At 37.6% G+C, this 18,487-nt stretch overlaps 1 protein-coding gene across 2 annotated transcripts in view; it reads right to left on the bottom strand.

Annotated features, from left to right (window-relative positions):
- LOC141904616 (NAD-dependent protein deacetylase sirtuin-7-like) overlaps window positions 1-18,487 on the bottom strand; it is a 51,903-nt gene that overhangs the window by 19,855 nt on the left and 13,561 nt on the right. For both annotated transcript variants that reach the window (XM_074793232.1, XM_074793233.1), the window contains exon 2: window positions 6,541-6,678. In XM_074793232.1, coding sequence (XP_074649333.1) covers window positions 6,541-6,678 — 138 coding nt within the window. The remainder of the gene's footprint in view (window positions 1-6,540; window positions 6,679-18,487) is intronic.

Genomic DNA, 18,487 nt, shown 5'->3' with positions numbered 1-18,487 from the left:
ATCACGAAAAATGCGTATGCATATTTTACCAGTTCTATGGATATTCAACTAACCGAACAGTTACATCAGTTTTGGGACTTAGATTCGATTGGAATCCGAAAAGACGACGATAAACCATTATTCACTCCGGAGGAAAAGAAAGCGGTCGATCTGGTCGCGAAGTCTAGATGCTTCAAAGATAGTCGCTATGAAGTCGGAATTCGCTTGCGTAATCTCGAAAATCATTACAAAATCGTCAAGAAATTGCGTCGGAGTACAAAAAAATCATCAGTAATCATCTTGAACGTTGGTACATCCGCAAAGTGCCGTCTACTGAAATTACTTGTCCCGAATGGTATTTGCCACACTTTCCGGTGGTTAAGTTACAGAGATCAACCTCCAAAGTGCGGATCGTATTCGATGCAGCTGCAAAGTACAACGGAAAATGTTTAAATGACGCGATCTATCACGGTCCAAAGTTACATAATGAACTTATAGATGTGTTGATTTGTTTTCGTCGTTTTGCGGTCGCTCTAGCAGTGCTTCATCTAGCATTAAATAAGGACAGGGTGCTGATTTAAAATAAGGGCATTTTTGTGCGTGATTCCATTGGAGCAAGGGCACATTATAACGCACTCACGTCTGTTTAACAGGGATAAAAACGGCCGATATTGAAAAAGTCGGAAAATATTCCGAATTAGTCGCTTTTCGAATGAGACGCCATATTGGTTTCTCCGACTCCACGATTGTGCTAATTACTGCCAAAAACTGTCTTTAGGAGCACTCCTAACTACAGAGTGCTACGATGTGATGTGCGCGATTGAGGCGATTAAAGCGATTGACGCGATTTACACTGATCTCAGGAATGAAGAAAATAAAAGAGAAAGTCGGAAATCCGTCTATGGTCGGAAGATTTTCATCCCTGGTTTAAGGGGCAAACTGCAATGTTCCCTATTGCATAGAATCGAGGTACCCCCTACTACGATTGATGACTAGAAACTATGTTAAACTCTGATTTTGCCATGAGTGACACACTTGACCACAGTACATCCTTACACCTATGCCTGTCAATGAACAAAAGTTAATCTAGATAGGGCTTTCAAAATGATTTGGAAAACCAGTGGCAGTAGTTTGGAAGTCAGCCAATTTCCTGGAAACTTAAACTAGGCCACGCGTCTGAGGCACGTTTTCACACGATGCACACTGACTGCAGTAAATTTAAATATAACCACTGATCACATGAGCTACTATCGTTGATATCATATGAGATATTTCATAGCCGTCGCAGGATACTAACTAACAGTCGGATGCGACGGCTTATTTTGAAAGCCCTGACTCATTACTAGTGACTGACAAGGGCAGGAAGGCGGACCTACTGCAAGTGATGAGGGCACAAGGGTGAGCATGGGACACATCTGAAGAGCACAAGGGCGGCTATTTTCGGGGGCGGGGCGGACCACCCCTCTATTTTTGGCTAGATGAAGCACTGTCTAGTCAGAGACATCAGCGAGATGGTCTCCAAAATGGTATTCGCTAAGAGGACCGTCCGTTTTATCGTTTCTTGTGGCGAAACATGGACAGAGCCAGAGGTGTATGAGTTTTTGCGTTTAACCTTCGGTCACACCTCGTCTCCATACTTAGCACAGGACATCATTCAGTATCACGTAAAGTCCCATAAAGAGGATTTCCGCTTGTGTCTGAAGCAGTTGAAAACGCAATATACATGGAAGATACATTAGAATCCGTTACATTAAGCGAAATCGGAATTAAATTGCGCCACGAATTATCAGACCTATTTGAATCTGCGGGATTCAAAATTCACAAATTTTGTAGTAATGACGTGGATGTTCACATCGATGTTCCGGAACGCGACCCGGCTGCGGACATAAGTTTAGAAGAGGGAATCTTGCCAGTCATGAAAATTCTTGGAATTTTCTAGCGAGCGAACACCGACACGTTTACTTTCAACATCAAGCCACCCAGTGATGTCGCCATGACGAGACGTGCCGTTTTAAGGAAGGTAGCTACGATATTTAATCCGTTACAGATTCTAGCACCCTTTACCGTCCGCGCAAAAATGCTGTTGCAGCAGTCCTGGTTACTAGAACTTGAATGGGACCAGCCATTCCCTGAAGAGTTGGCTGCCGAGTGGAGCTGGTTTCGTGAACTCATCGATGTAAAAGATGAGACCTTGCCAAGATGGCTTGGGCTTAATTCGTCGAATAGGGTGACATTGCACATGTTCGTGGATGCATCAATGTCTGCCCACCCTGCCGTTAGTTATTCTCATTGTGAGACAGCAGAAGGAGTAAAAGACACAATGATCGCCGCGAAAAGCTGCGTATCGCTGACCCGTGCATTGTCGATTCCGAGATTGGAACTACTCGCCGCCGTTATTGGGATGCAACTGGCTAATACCGTCTGCAAATCGCTGCAGATTCCTATTTCGAGCCATACGTTCAGGGGCCGGTTCCATAGTCGAGACTTAAAAAATGACTTAAGACTAGACTTATTTTGTCTTAAATGCTCTAAGATTGACTTAACTAAGTTGGTCTTAATTTTGCGTTCCAAAGAGTGGTCTTAGTGTTGGTCTTAGTTAAGACGGTCTTAAGCCCCTTTTAAGGACTTAAGACTGAATCCAAAATGGCGGAGATTTTAAATGAAATTTTAAATTTAAAACATCCCTTTCCAAAGAATACCCATCACAAATTGCAATGAGAAATGGCAAACCAGTAGGAAGCTACAGGACTCAGAATTCGGGCCAAAATCAACATTTTTGGGCACTAAAAAGGTCATAGGACGGCCAATACAATGGCTGCCAGTCGGCCATCTTGATTCTGGCGGGACCAGTTTTTGGGCTGAAGATGTGTCAAGGGTAGATACATGTTTAACCCAAATATCAAGACATTACCTTGAAGCGTCTTCAAAACTTCCCAAAATATCTGGATTCCGTCTACGGACGGAGGACGGACGAAAAGTGAATGCAATAGCCCGCTGGGACTAAGGTCCCAAGTAGGCTAAAAAGTGTACCGCGATTTTACATGAATTGGCTCAATGCCAACATCATATCGCCGACAAAGGAAAACCAAAAGAAGAGATCCACGGATCTTTATATCTCGGGCGCAATAAGTCAAAGAAATAATTGAGGGACCATTTAGACGTTGAACTAATCAGATGTGGGACCATTGGGATGTGGAATGAATTGTGGGGCTAATGAACAGATGATATAGGAACAGTGTAAATACGTAGTTGCGTACACATCACTGTTTACAATATGGCAGTAAAAGTCATTCGCCACGCACCAAAGTTTGCTATGCTCGGTTCACGCACACAACTTCCTGATTTCTGTGCTATTGACCCAAGTAGAAAATAAACATAGTTGTGTCAAAATGCACGCTCATACACGCAGCTTTAATCACAAAATCCCATGGTAGTGAAGAAACAGATGAAGCATCTACAATAAGTACAGAAGACAGTGTAACAACAATAAGTTCAAAACATGCCATTTTGAACAGAAAGTAGGTCATAAGTCGCCATCTTGAATTGGAGAAGTTCCGAGACACAAACAAGACAGTTCCTTTTCATATTATCATACACATACCATAAAAATGTCATTAATCTATCCCAAACGGTTTTCGAGTTATTGTGTATACGGAAAGTTCCTGTCTCAAAAGTAGATGGTGTCGGCCATCTTGAATCGGAGAAGTCCCCAAAACAATAAGGTCTTACATCATACTATCATACACATCTAATATAAATTTCATGAAATTTTCTCAAACGATTTTTTAGTTATCACGTACACGTGTCAAAAGTAGGTCATAATTCGGCCATCTTGAATCATAGATTCCCCAAAAGAGTTCCCCACCAGACTACCATACATGCACATACCATTACAATTTCATGAAATCATGTCAAACGTTTTTTTATTTTTCGTGTACATGGAGAGTTCCTGTGTCAAAAGTAAGTCATAAGTCGGCCATGTGGAAAGAGGTCCACAGTAAATTGGAAATGGAAAGCAGTAAGAATCGTCGACGCATAAAACAGGCAAGGGACGCTTAACCTGGTCACAATTGAAAAAATACAAAGACAAGTGAAACCTATAGTGAATGCCGATTACGCAACCTATAAAAGATTTTATTGTGCACTGGTACAAATCGGATAACAAAACAATTGTCAACCCAAAACCCTATCACTGTTTTCCGTTCTTTTGATATTAAAATAGGGATTGGCCATTATTTATTTGGTTGGTAAATTTCGTTTGATATTTTTATAAACCCACCACACCAGTTTGATTTAAAGATACCAGTTGCAGACAAAGAAATAGCAGTTGCAAAATCTTTTCCCCGACCACTGACACAGTGCTTTTTTCACGGCAATATTTAGCTATCTCATAATTAGTTATGTTGAGGTTACATGAAATTGCATATTCTGATTTTTAAAAATATCAAATTAATTGATTTGCTACTGTAATTGACTGCAGTGATGGCGATTAGTAACTGTTGATTGGTTAAGCAGCCAGCTTAAGAGCACATTGATGCTATTAGGTTACCCAAACTAATTGTCTCTGTGACTTCACCGAACAAAAGTTTCACCTTGTGCATCTGTGCTCAAAATGAGACAATTCATCGAATAGACACTACTCCTTAAACACACGCAGTCGCTAGTATGATTGGTAGTTGTTATGAAGGGAGCCAATTTCCTGGAAACTTAAAACTAGCCACGCATCTGAGGCAAATTTTATAGCGATGCACACTGACTGCAGTAGGCCTGTCACCCTGATATAATTTGCATATTTCATAATCATATAGATCTAAAATGTCATATCGAACAGTTCATAATATTTCATAGCTCTACTACATATTAATGATAATAATAATAATAATAATAATAATAATAATAATAATAATAATATAATATAACTTATGACTATAGTGTCAATATGTGCTTTAAGGTCGTAATCAACATGTGACATTACTCAACATGTTTTCACGATAATTAGCTATAGCCAGTGCTCATCGATAATTAATCAATGTCTCTCAAACATGTCACTAGGTGTTTGTTTGTGAGTCCTGATGTCTACAACTTTTCTGACACCTAGTTCTCACATTATACTCATGATTCTGTATATAAAGACTATGTAAAGCTATGATAATCATTCTCATTCCGGGATGCAATAAAGATTGTACATATAAGGTTTAACTGCCTTGTTGTTCCTGATGGATGGAATCCTGTACCGCTGGTGTAAATGCTAGTTCCCCAGCCAGCCTGCCGATACAACAACCAGCCGGTTACAGGCCTACATTTAAATATAGCCACTGATCACAGCTTTCATACTATCATTGATATCAGACGAGATATTTCATAGCCATCGCAGGATTCTTACAGTCGGATGCGATGACCGACGGCTTATTTTGAACGAGTATTTTGAAAGCCCTGTAAATTAACAGTACACACGGCGATTGATTGGATAAATTGAATTGAAACACATCGCGCGAGTAAACGCACAATTTATGATAGTTTTACGGTCTATATGACAGTGTACCTTTACTTCTTCATCCTGTAAACTATATCATCAGCACTCTACGATATAAATAATTACTTACTGCGTAAAATAAATACTAAATCGAAAGAAAATCTAACAGTCTAATGTCAATCAGCGTGGCACCGATCTGGGCCAATTAGATTGTGCGCGCCACGTCGATGTAGCGGATCGATTAAATCTCCGTTTTTATCATAATACAATAGGGAGACGGAAACAATACGATGACTATGAAATTTAAAATGAACATGTAATAAGACTGTCCAATGACTGGGAAATGAGAAAGTAAATCCTATGAAATGGCACACCAATATTCGAGCAGATTAATAGACTGGTTCGTCTGCGTCGTATTATCGAATATGGCCTTACGTTGATTGACTGCGGGAGATCAGCTAACTGCAGGGTGCATTTATTTTACATCAATTTAACGATGTACAACGGCCTTCTAGATGTTTTATGAAACAAAATGCTCCTTCGAATTTTTTTTAAAAATCGCAACAAATTCGTCGATTTCTCTAAAATGAACGCGAAATTCAAAATTCCATTTCCAACAGATTTTAGCCGCATGATCAAGGTACATGTTGCACATAAACATAGTAGATTGCATGACTTCGTGTCAAAGTTATAACCTCATTTGTTAGCAAAAATTCGAATTTTGGACCCATTACAACATCGAGATAAAAACAGGGTTGAAAAATTTCAATTAAATATTAAAATGTTGCATTCCTGGTCAGTATTTCGAAAGATTTGTGTTTTAAATAAAAATAAACACCTGCCCGCTGGGTCATTTTCAGGAATTTTGAAATTTCTTTTGCCTTTTAAATTATAGAGCACTCATTGTCTCAATAGTGTAGCAAAAAATATTTGTCCAATGAATTTATAATTTTCTATGGCAAATTTGAAATCAAAAATGCTGTTTTAGGTTTTGAAACAATTACTGTGGGTTGCTGTGACCAGCCCACAGCATTCTATGATAGTATTGCTGTAGGTCACATTTGCCCAAATTCAAGCCCTGTATTCACCTCTAACTGACGAGTTTTCAATTTTTCTCTGTTCTGAGCACGTTTCTGAATTTCTTTAATTACATCATCTGAGTATGACAATAATTCATTCTCAGCTACAGTTCTTTCTGATGGTTCTTTTTTCAAGGCAGCAGCAACCTAAAACAAGAAACGAAATTCTTAATATAGAATTTCCTTAATTGGCATGATGGTGTATGTTTGATCCAGTATCAAAATTAAACGTCAGTTATTATACTCTGGAGGTTAAGCATTAAATAACCCTTTCGCTGCTAAGGCCTATTTTGCCCTGTGCTGAGCCTTTTTGTCAAATTTGTCTTTTTTTTTAAATAACTGCAATTGATCTATTTTTCACATAAGGAACACAAACTTATTGTGAATATTTCTTATCATAATTTAGACATTTGGCATACCATAGCGGCCAATTTGATACATATGGCTGCCCATACTAAAAACCACCATTTTCCGAAAAAATCACTAAAAATCGAAAAATTAAAACCAGTAAAATGATTATGGAGGGATGGCAGCACTGTATGGTAGCGGTTGTGATATCATGGAACGAACGCCAGAATTAAAAAAAGGGGTCCAGGGACACCATGCCCACTTGGGAAGTGGTTTCAGATGCTCAACAATCTAACAATTTCAATATTCAATGCCCAATCCAATGGCCTTGAAAAAATCCAATGACCTGGAAACTCACCACAATAATAGCATATGTCAGCAGCTACAATTTTGTAATTGATTGTGGTAACAAAATATGCCAAGGTACCAATAGGCCTATGATATGGAAACACTAAGTTATTCTACTATTAAACGCCCCGTAGTGACCATATAGAATAATTAATGTCCTCGAAACTCACCACAATCATAGACGATGTCATGAGCTACAACTTTACAATTGATTGTGGTAACAAAATATGCATAGGTACATATATAATTGGCCCTATAGAAATACTAAGTTATTGTATTATTCAACGCCCCCTGGTGGCCATATACAAAAACCAATGACCTTGAAACTCACCAAAATCATAGATCATGTTATGGGCTACAACTTTCCCATTGATTGTAGTAACACAATATGCTGAGGTATCAATATAATGTGGAAAAACTTATTCCCACCTACGAATGAGTACTGATGACACCAAGACGAACGCCAATTGCATCATAATAGGCTGATCAAAAATACCTCTCTCAAATATGAAACATCCCTTTCCAAAGAATACCCATCACAAATTACAATGAGAAATGGCAAATCAGTAGGAAGCTACAGGACGCAGAATTCCGGCCAAAATGGACATTTTGGGCACTAAAAAGGTCATAGGACGGCCATTATGAGTCCGATCAACCCAATTTTTCGTATGCCCATGGGCCCTTGGGGGATTCAAATATATACAAAAGATCAAGGTAATTAATCAGTGTCTTCAAAATTTCCCTCAAAAACTTCAAAAATGTGTAAAAAGTGCTGATTTTGGCAAACAACAATGGCTGCCAGTCAGCCATCAGCGAGATTCTGACAGGGCCAGTTTTTAGGCTGAAGATGAATCTAGGGTAGATACATGTGTAACCAAAATATCAAGACCTTACATTGAAGCACCTTCAAAACTTCCCAAAATAACTGGATTCCGTCTATGGACGGACGGACGACGGACGAAAAGTTAATGCAATAGCCTGCTGGGACTAAAGTCCCAAGTGGGCTAAAAAGTAGGAATTAGAGGGCACTTAACCTTTAAGTTCAAGTTGAAATGAACATTAGATACTTGATAGTAACTACCCTTCTTCTAGTCTGAATACCAGTTGATGTTACTGTTCCCTGCAACGTCTGACGCCATAGACGTCTACAATGTCTGACATATAGAGGTTAACTCCTGTTAATTGCAATGCAACAACTGATTTTAGTGTCAAGTCAAACCTTTGTAGGCAAACTTAAATAAATTAATTAGTTACCTTGCTGACTTCAAAAACGTGTTTCATAATAATATTTTTGATGATTTATATCGGGAACCGGAGAATTCATTGATTTGGTTTGAATTGAATCGATTGCCACAATCGGGACTTCCAATACAGACTAAATTGATAAACTGTGAAAATTCAATAGACCTATGTCTCTTTAAAATTACTCTTAATGTTAGGCTATTTTTTGTTGATAAATCGCATTAATTTTGGCGAATTTGTTATGTTGCTTCACTTGCCAAACTATTTTTGGAGGCGACTACTGTCTGTCACACCTGCTCTCCGAGCGACGTTTACACCTGCTCTCCGTGCGACGTTTTGGTCTGTAATTTCGTTAATAAAAAGTTTATGTACCTTTATTACCCATCAATTTGCTCAGTGAGGAATTTGCATTGAGAAATAAACAACAATTTTTACTCAAGTTGTCATTGTTTTCATTTATGAGCGATAGTTTACTTAGCATGACACTTGTGTAATGCTGAAAAACCGGCTCCGCAGACGCTTGGAAATGTTACAGTGACGTCATCACTTGCTCATTAGCATATCAAAATACAGTGAGTGGCGCCACATGATGGGCCATAAAAGCCATTTTAAGCTCTTCGTGCGACGTTTTGGTCCGTACAGAAAAGTGGTTTTTAAGTTTTAGATATTTAAACTGAAAATATAAATGTTCATACAGAGATTTTTCAAATAGCCGATAACGCAAGCACCCAATGAAAGTAAAAGAAAATTAAAACAATTCTTTAAAAACGTGAAAGTAAATGTTTCATTGTGAAATTTTAATTGTGTCAAAAAAGAATGAATTGATTTGTCGGCAGCACTATGCCGCGCATGAATACCTTTTTCAAGACTGATCACGTACGCTCAACCAAGGTTGGTATACGCTGCTGAAATAACAACTAGGTGTCCAGGGACACCATGCCCACTTGGGAAGTGCTTTCAAATGCTCAACAATCTAACAATTTCAATATTCAATGCCCCCTGGTGACCATATACAAAAACCAATGACCTTGAAACTCCCCACAATCATAGAATATGTCAGCAGCTATGATTTTGTAATTGATTGTGATAACAAAATATGCTTCGTTACCAAATTAATGAGGAAATACTAAGTTATTCTTCTATTCAACGCCCCCTGGTGACCATATGCAAAACCCAATGACCTTGAAACTCACCACAATCATAGAACATGTCATGATCTACAACTTTGCAATTGATCATGGTAACCAAATATCTCTAGGTACCAATCTAATAAGGAAATACCAAGTTCTTCTACTATTCAACGCCCCCTGGTGACCATATACAATAACTTATGTCCTTGAAACTCACCATATTCATAGAACATGTCATGAACTACAACTTTGCAATTGATCATGGTAACAAAATATCCCTACATACCAATCTAATAAGGAAATACTAAGTTATTCTACTATTCAACGCCCCCAGGTGACCAAATGCAGAACCCAATGACCTTGAAACTCACCACAATCATAGAACATGTCATGAACTACAACTTTGCAATCGATCATGGTAACAAAATATCCCTAGGTACCAATCTAATAATGAAATACCAAGTTCTTCTACTATTCAACGCCCCCCAGTGACCATATAGAATAACTTATGTCCTCGAAACTCACCACAATCATAGACGATGTCATGAGCTACAACTTTGTAATTGATTGTGGTAACAAAATATGCATAGGTACAAATATAATATAGAAATACTAAGTTTTTGAATTATTCAATGCCCCCTGGTGGCCATATACAAAAACCAATGACCTTGAAACTCACCAAAATCATAGAAAACGTTATGAGCTACAACTTTCCAATACTTTGTGGTAACACAATATGCTTAGGTATCAATATAATGTGGAAAAACTTTTTCCCACCTACAAATGAGTACTGATGACGCCAAGATGGCTGCCAATTGCGCCATAATTGGCTGATCAAAAATACATGTCTCAGGTATAAAACATCCCTTTCCAAAGAATACCCATCACAAATTGCAATGAGAAATGGCAAACCAGTAGGAAACTACTGGACTCAGAATTTGGGCCAAAATTGACATTTTTGGGCACTAAAAAGGTCATAGTCCCAAAGTCCCAAGTGGGCTAAAAACGATTAAACAAAATCATAAAACAATGAAAACGACAACCGATATAGCCAATATATGAAAGGAACCTAGATTTTATTACTGCATTAATTGTATGTAAATATCAGAGCCCAAGAAAGTTTCTAACGAAAGTTATCGACTCCCCAAGCAAGTTATCAATCCGTGTGATAGCAATATGGGGTTGCAAGCATGCAAGCCCATGAAAATTGTTGTTTATTTCTGAATGCAAATTCCTCACTGAACAAACTGATGCGTAATAAAAGTAGATAAACGGATTATTAACGAAATAACGGACCAAAACGTTGCACGAAGAGCAGGTGTGACAGACAGTAAGATTACACATTCATGCAAAAACAATAGTTAACTTCCATCTGATTACAGAACAGTCAGTTTGAGGTAAGTTGATGGTGTTTTAAGGGGTGAAATAGATGCTCAAAACCTCCTTATATGAACACTTTGCCCTAGATGTTGCTTGTAGAACGGGTCCTCCTCATTACCGAGATGACGTAATTTGACGTAATATGGCGGCTTTTCGTGGTGCCTGATGGGAGTGTAAATTACGGATTCGAACTTAAACTTGGACTGATATTGATGCCAATGCAGATATTATTCTTGTTTCAAATTCTAAAGGTTAAAATTGACCAAAATTTATGCGTTTTATCAACAAAAAATAACAATTAGAGTAATTTTAGAGAGACATATTGAATTTTCACATTTTATTAATTTAGTCCGTAGGCCTATTGGAAATCCCGATAATGGCAATCAATTCAATCCAAATCAAATCAATAAATTTTCCGCTTCGCGATTTAAATCATCGAATGTTCATTATAAAACACGTTTTCAAAGACAACAAGGTAACTAATTTATTTATTTTAGTACAAAGGTTTGATTTGACACTATGTGGGAATATTTTTGGATGTTATCAGATTACATATTGAAATACATCATTGGAAAGAGCCAAAAGAGAGCTTTTCAGGGATGTATAAAACATAAATGTAGCTTGAAAAATAAAGTTACGGCAAATTGAATATCATTAATCAGGCCTAATTTTGGGGCGTTTGTCAGAGTTGCCACTTATGTGAAGCTAAAAATCCGGAAAATAAGTCGGGGGTCTGGGGGCCCTCCCCAAGAAAAATTTTTGAAATTAGAACGCTAGGAGATGCTTTCTGGCGCAATACGCGTTATATGCCTCACTTTGTGTATCAATTTTCACGTCTGTCAATTACAATCCAATGAAAATCTGTCGCTTCAAACTTTCAGTAAGCATTTTCTTAAAGGTTACACACTCACTCACTCCAAGATATGTCAATAACAACAATGTGTATAGATCATTTTTTCAAATAGCGATTGGTTCCTTCAAATACACCTCATATATAAACCAGAGCCAAAAACAAACGAAGCGTCAGTCGATTTCGATCGTCACGTCATCTTGGTTTAATCGTGTACTGCGGGGTTGTTGCCACTATGTGGCAGCACAATACGGCTGTTTCGAACCCTCTACGGAGCCGTTACGTTTTGATGTTTAGGGTCGAATCCTGAATTGATTTTATTTTTTTCGCGATGTTTTCTTTTTTGGTTATTTGACTTCTCCCGAAAATCCGGAAATGAAATTGGATTTTTTTTAAATCCGGAATTCCGGAGAAATCCGGAGAAGTGGCAACTCTGGTTTGTTTATAAGAAAAACAGAAGACAGCCTGTGACCAATTCCGCGTCAGTTTTGAACAAAAACTACCATAACTTTTTTATTTTTCGAGATATCTACATGAAATTTTCAGGGCTTGTAGGTCTCACTATGCTGAAGAGCATAAATAAATGTTTTTCTCATACATTAAACATTTAGCGACTTAAATCCTCATTAGTAGAAAAAAAGAAATTCGATGACCAACCATCGACAAACAGCATTTTTGTCCATTCAACAACATTCACTAGGTTGGTTCTTATTTCCTTTTAAACATACACAAATTAACAAAGTACAACATCATCACACACAAAATCTGCTGCTAATTCGACGACTTTGATATCATAATCTGTGGCATCATCATATGTTTCATCCTTTCCCCAATAACCAATCGAGTATAAATTCCCAGTTTTCCTTTTCCTAATTTTTTCGATTTTACCATACCACACACTTTGCGAGTTGTTATCTCGGTCATACCATACATGGCATATCTGCCGACCATTAACCCTCTCCTTCAAGATATCTAACAAAACAGCGACTTGAGAGTCAGGCATACCAGGAAAATCTTGCCTGATTGCACATTCACATGGCTCGAGTTCTTTTAACTTTTTCTTAATTTTTTTCCTTTCAGACGTTGTTTTCTTTTCTTTTTTCAGGTTCAGACGGCGAATCACTTCTATTTGAAGGTCTACAGCCTCCCTTCGATCAACTTTTCTCTTTTTATAACCATTTCGGATTGCAAACTTAATTGCTCGCTGCTGCTCATTAACTGATAATGAGTCTACAAAATCCATCACTTTATTTTTTGCGGGCCCTCAGTTGCGGGGATATGTACGACAAGGTGGCATTTTGCGCAGTTTTCTAATTGTCTGTACTAACTGTTTCCTTCCAGATTCTAATGATCTTATTCGCATTCTCAAAATTTTACAGTTTGAACAGTCACCCCACAATTTGATTGGAGTCCTCACCTTTGGCAGCTTAAGTAATGGTGTTGTTTTGTACTGCAGATCAGATGAAGGTGTGCATAATGAAGTTGATGGCTGGGGATCTGAGAAGATTTATCTGCAAGATTTTTTAATTTTGTGCTTAACAATGTTCTGTCAATAACTGATTTAACGTATCTATATTGACAACTGGTGATGCCTAAAATATTTTCCACGGATTTCTTTGTCTTCATTATATCCTTATCATTCTCTATGTAAAGGAACAAAACATTTCCATTTAACAGGTACTTCTACTTCCACTACTCTCTGTATTAAAGACAAAGTTTTCAACTATCAGTGAGTGAACTTTTCCTGGTTTTATTGGTGTAACAGATTATCTTTTTTTCCTAGGAGGCATTTTGCGCTGTAAAATAAGAATAAAACCGAATTATAACATGAAAATGTGTCATTTTCATTCTGAAAATATGTTGTTTTCATTGTATTATATAGCAAAATAGAAGCACATGGCTAGTAAAACAGAAGCACATGGCTACTTATGATAGTAAACAAATGCTATGTCCAATCACAAGCTGAGTTGTTGTCACGTGACCACCAAGTCAGCATACTCTAATTGCAAATAAATTTCACTTCCGGGTTTGCCGATGTGAGGTACCGATGTTTAGGATCCAAATTAAATTCTTTCGGATCGATAGATATTCACAAAATTGCAGATTTAAAATTTTAGAAAACATATCAAATTTAAGAATGTATAGGTTTTAGAACTAGGGGTCCAGGGACACCATGCCCACTTGGGAAGTGGTTTCAAATGCTCAACAACCTAACGATTTCAATATTCAATGCCCCCTGGTGACCATATGCGAAACCCAATGACCTTGAAACTCACCGCAATCATAGAACATGTCATGAACTACAACTTTCCAAATGATTGTGATAACAAAATATGCGTAGGTACAAATATAATATAAAATTACTAAGTTATTGTATTATTCAACGCCCCCTGGTGACCATATGAAAACCCAATGACCTTGAAACTCACCACAATCATAGAACATGTCATGAATTACAACTTTGCAATGGATCATGGTAACAAAATAGCCCTACGTACCAATCTAATAAGGAAATACTAAGTTATTCTACTATTCAACGCCCCCTGGTGACCATATGCAAAACCCAATGACCTTGAAACTCACCACAACCATAGAACATGTCATGAACTACAACTTTGCAATAGATCATGGTAACAAAATATCCCTAGGTACCAATCTAATAAGGAAATACCAAGTTCTACTATTCAACGCCCCCTGGTGACCATATAGAATAACTTATGCCCTTGAAACTCACCACAATCATAGACGATGTCATGAGCTACAACTTTGCAATTGATTGTGGTAACAAAATATGCATAGGTACAAATATAATATAGAAATACTAAGTTATTGTATTATTCAATGCCCCCTGGTGGCCATATACAAAAAGCAATGACCTTGAAACTCACCAAATAGAAAACGTTATATAATAGAAAACGTTATGAGCTACAACTTTCCAATACATTGTGGTAACAATATGCTTAGGTATCAATATAATGTGGAAAAACTTTTTACCACCTACGAATGAGCTCTGATGACGCCAAGATGGCTGCCAATTGCTCCATAATTGGCTGATCAAAAATACATGTCTCAGGTATAAAACATCCCTTTTGAAAGAATACCCATCACAAATTGCAATGAGAAATGGCAAACCTGTAGGAAGCTACAGGACTCAGAATTTGGGCCAAAATTGACATTTTTGGCCACTAAAAAGGTCATAGGACGGCCATCTTGAGTCCGATCGACCCAATTTTTCTTATGTTGATGAATCCTTGGGGGATTCAAATATATACAAACAATCAATGTAATTGATAAAAGCGTCTTCAAAATTTCCCTCGAAAACTTCGAAAATGTGTAAAAAGTTCTGATTTTGGTGAACAATAATGGCTGCCAGTCAGCCATCTTGAATCTGACAGGGCCAGTTTTTGGCCTGAAGATGTGTCTAGGGTAGATACATGTATAAACCAAATATCAAGACATTACTTTGAAGCGTCTTCAAAACTTCCAAAAATAACTGGATTCCGTCTATGGACGGAGGCTGTAACGGAGGGACGACGGACGAAAAGTGAACGCAATAGCCCGCTGGGACTTAAGTCCCAAGTGGGCTAATAAAAAGTATCTTACCTTGATTGAGTATTTTGATCGTTTGAAAGTTGCAATTTTTTGTGAGGAAAATTCGTCAGCTTACGAAAGGAGCACGTGAATAATTCGAAAACGAGGCTGTGACCTTGACTCTCAAGATGTAAACAAATATGGCCGTTTTATTCACAAACCTTACAAAAATATCTGGTAGACTAAAAACAAACAGGTATACTGTGCGGATGCTCACACTCAGTCTGAATACCAGTCGTTGTTACGGTTCCGTACAACGTCTGACGCTAAAGTATCATATAGAGGTTATTAATTGCAATGCAACAACTGATTTTAGTGTCAAATCAAACCTTTGTACTAAAATAAATTAGTTAGTTACCTTGTTGACTTTGAAAACGTGTTTTATAATAAAATTTTTGATGATTTAAATCACGAATCGGAGAATTTATTGATTTGATTTGAATTGATTGCCACTATCGGGATTTCCAATACGGACTAAATAAATAAAATGTAGAAATTCAATACGTCTCCCTAAAATTACTCTATATGTTATTTTTTGTTGATAAAACGCATAAATCTTGGTCAATTTTAACCTTGAAAATTTGAAACAAGAATAATATCTGCATTGGCATCAATGTCAGTCCAAGTTTAAGTTCGAATCCGTAATTTACACTCCCATCATGCACCACGCTCAAAGCCTCGTCCCTCAAAATGAGGGACGAAAATTAACCTTATATGAGCACTTTCGCCCTAGACGTTGTTTCAGGAACAACGGCTAGGTACTAGACTAACACTCACTGTGCCACACAACAATGTGCTAATCCACAAATATTCCCACATAACTACAGTTGTTGCATTGCAATTAACAGGAGTTAACCTCTATATGATACTTCAGCGTCAGACGTAGGGAACCGTAACAACGACTGGTATTCAGACTAGCCCTAATAGATGGATGCCACAGGCGCCCGGAGGACGTCCCTTAGGTAAACATGTATATGTGGATACTACGAAGTGTCTTCTTAACCGATTCTGACTAGCTGACAAAGTCAGAAAAAAATGACGTCACTTGACATCCGGTTTGAATCTCATGGGGGAAATCGGAAGTAGAATTACGTCACGCTAAAATCCCGCATTCCACTAACTAAAATACGGTAACTTATGGATCGGGTTATTTCAGAATGTATTTATTTCATGAAATTTCGAACAAGATTGGGTCGATGAATAGTTTAACAATGAACCGCGTCGATCGATCGAATTGAAACGCTGAAATTCCCTTAGCAACAGGAGCGAATTCATAATAACAAAACGCGGCCGCGGCCCGGTGCCACGCGGTTCGGCACACATGTTCGAATCCCGGAGAATTACGCTCTCGCTCGCGCAGCAGTCATTCCCAGCTGCAGCACTGAAATACGCTTTTTTAATCAAAAGTAATGACCCAAAAAATTGCGGTGAGGTTCGCGTTAGAGTCGTAAAATTTCTCGGCCAGCGCGGCGGCGGATCGGCACGGCGTAGTCTCGCTCTCGAGCAGCAGCAACATCGCGGTCGGCAAAAACATTAGTATCCGCCCCTTCTTCACAAAATAAGGAATTCGGTACTGCTGGCCGCGTGCATTGCTTATTTTGAACCGTACCCGGCGGATTAGAAAGAAATGTATATTTTTCGCAAAAGAAATCAATTTTAGTACTGACATTCTCATTTCCTGCGAATTCAATTTTTTTCTAGCAGAAAACAATTTTCCGATTCGTGCGTTCAACGCGTATTCGATTTTTTTCTCTTTGAAGGTAATTAAGAAATGCGTTGTAATCTTCTCGTCTTCCTTTTATTTCCAAATGGAGCTAATTTCTAAATTAACTACCAGGTCCAAATTCTTCAATATTGCAAAAACCCCTCTCAGTTTCCACCATAGAAATGTCATTGGTTACATCATGGTTTCACAAAGAGTTTTTAAACCATTAAAAAATGACACTTTATCTAAATCGAAAGAATAATCTTTTTAGCAAACAGTGGTACCGAGACCTAATTTATAAGAAATTTTTCAAGTAGTTTTCTCGCAAAAATTAAAATTCATTTGATCTTATAATATAAGATTAGAAAATCATGAGGTTTGATTAATTTCTGAAATTTGGGCTTATAATATAAGCCCAAATTTCAGAAATGAATGAGTAACAGTAGGGATTTGAGTGAAAATTTTCCAAACACTATAGAAACAATTTAAAAGGCCTAAATGAAAGAAGGGTTTAATATAAGATCATAGCAATTTACAGAACTAAAATCGGTTGAGCCGTTCAAAAGTTATGAAGGAATTTGTCGGCTGAAAATCGCACTTCTCAGCCATAAAGTCTTCATTAGGAAATGAACTTAAGGTCATAAGGTCAAATGGTGACCAAATGATCAATTTTTTTAGTTAAGAAACAATTGAAAGTAGAAAAGAAACTTGTATATCTTTGGGAATTGTCATCCGATTTCAATCAAACTTTGGGCAAAATCAGAATAACAGTTTCCCTATTGATTATAAAACTTAAACTAATCATTAATTAAGCCAATTAAGGGTAATTAGCTTTATTAATTGGCTCATTGCCTAGGTCTCATTGATCTTTCATTGATATTTATCAGCTAAAAGCGGAGGATAAATGTTTAATCATTTGTGTTACAACTTAACAGGGATAAATATATCCGTCGCAGACATCGCAACACATATAAATTGGTTGCCATGGTAACCACTATAGCAACAATTGATTCTTTGGATCAAAATGGTTGCCGGCGCCCGGAAAGTATTTCAAACCCAAAAAGACATCATGATAGGTATCAAACTGATCATATTTACCCCAGCTTCCTCTATTTAATCAGGATTCATGCATTCAGTTGATTGGTAAGAAAATATTAGTGATCGAGTAAGAATTCTTGAATTTCAAATTTAGACCAAGTTGCGTTAGGCCTGGGATCTTCATAGCTGAAGAAGATCCAAAAGTACTCGATGAAGGATCGATTAATTTAAACTTTTATCTTTTGAAGGTGACTCCAAGAACTATGATGAAGTTAAATAAGCCGAACCCATGTTGAAAGAATCATTATGCGAAATATAGAATTG

This window comes from Tubulanus polymorphus, chromosome 4 (genome assembly GCF_964204645.1).
Source record: "Tubulanus polymorphus chromosome 4, tnTubPoly1.2, whole genome shotgun sequence".
NCBI classification, from domain to species: Eukaryota; Metazoa; Nemertea; class Palaeonemertea; order Tubulaniformes; family Tubulanidae; genus Tubulanus; species Tubulanus polymorphus.
This window is presented reverse-complemented; position numbering and strand designations above follow the sequence as displayed.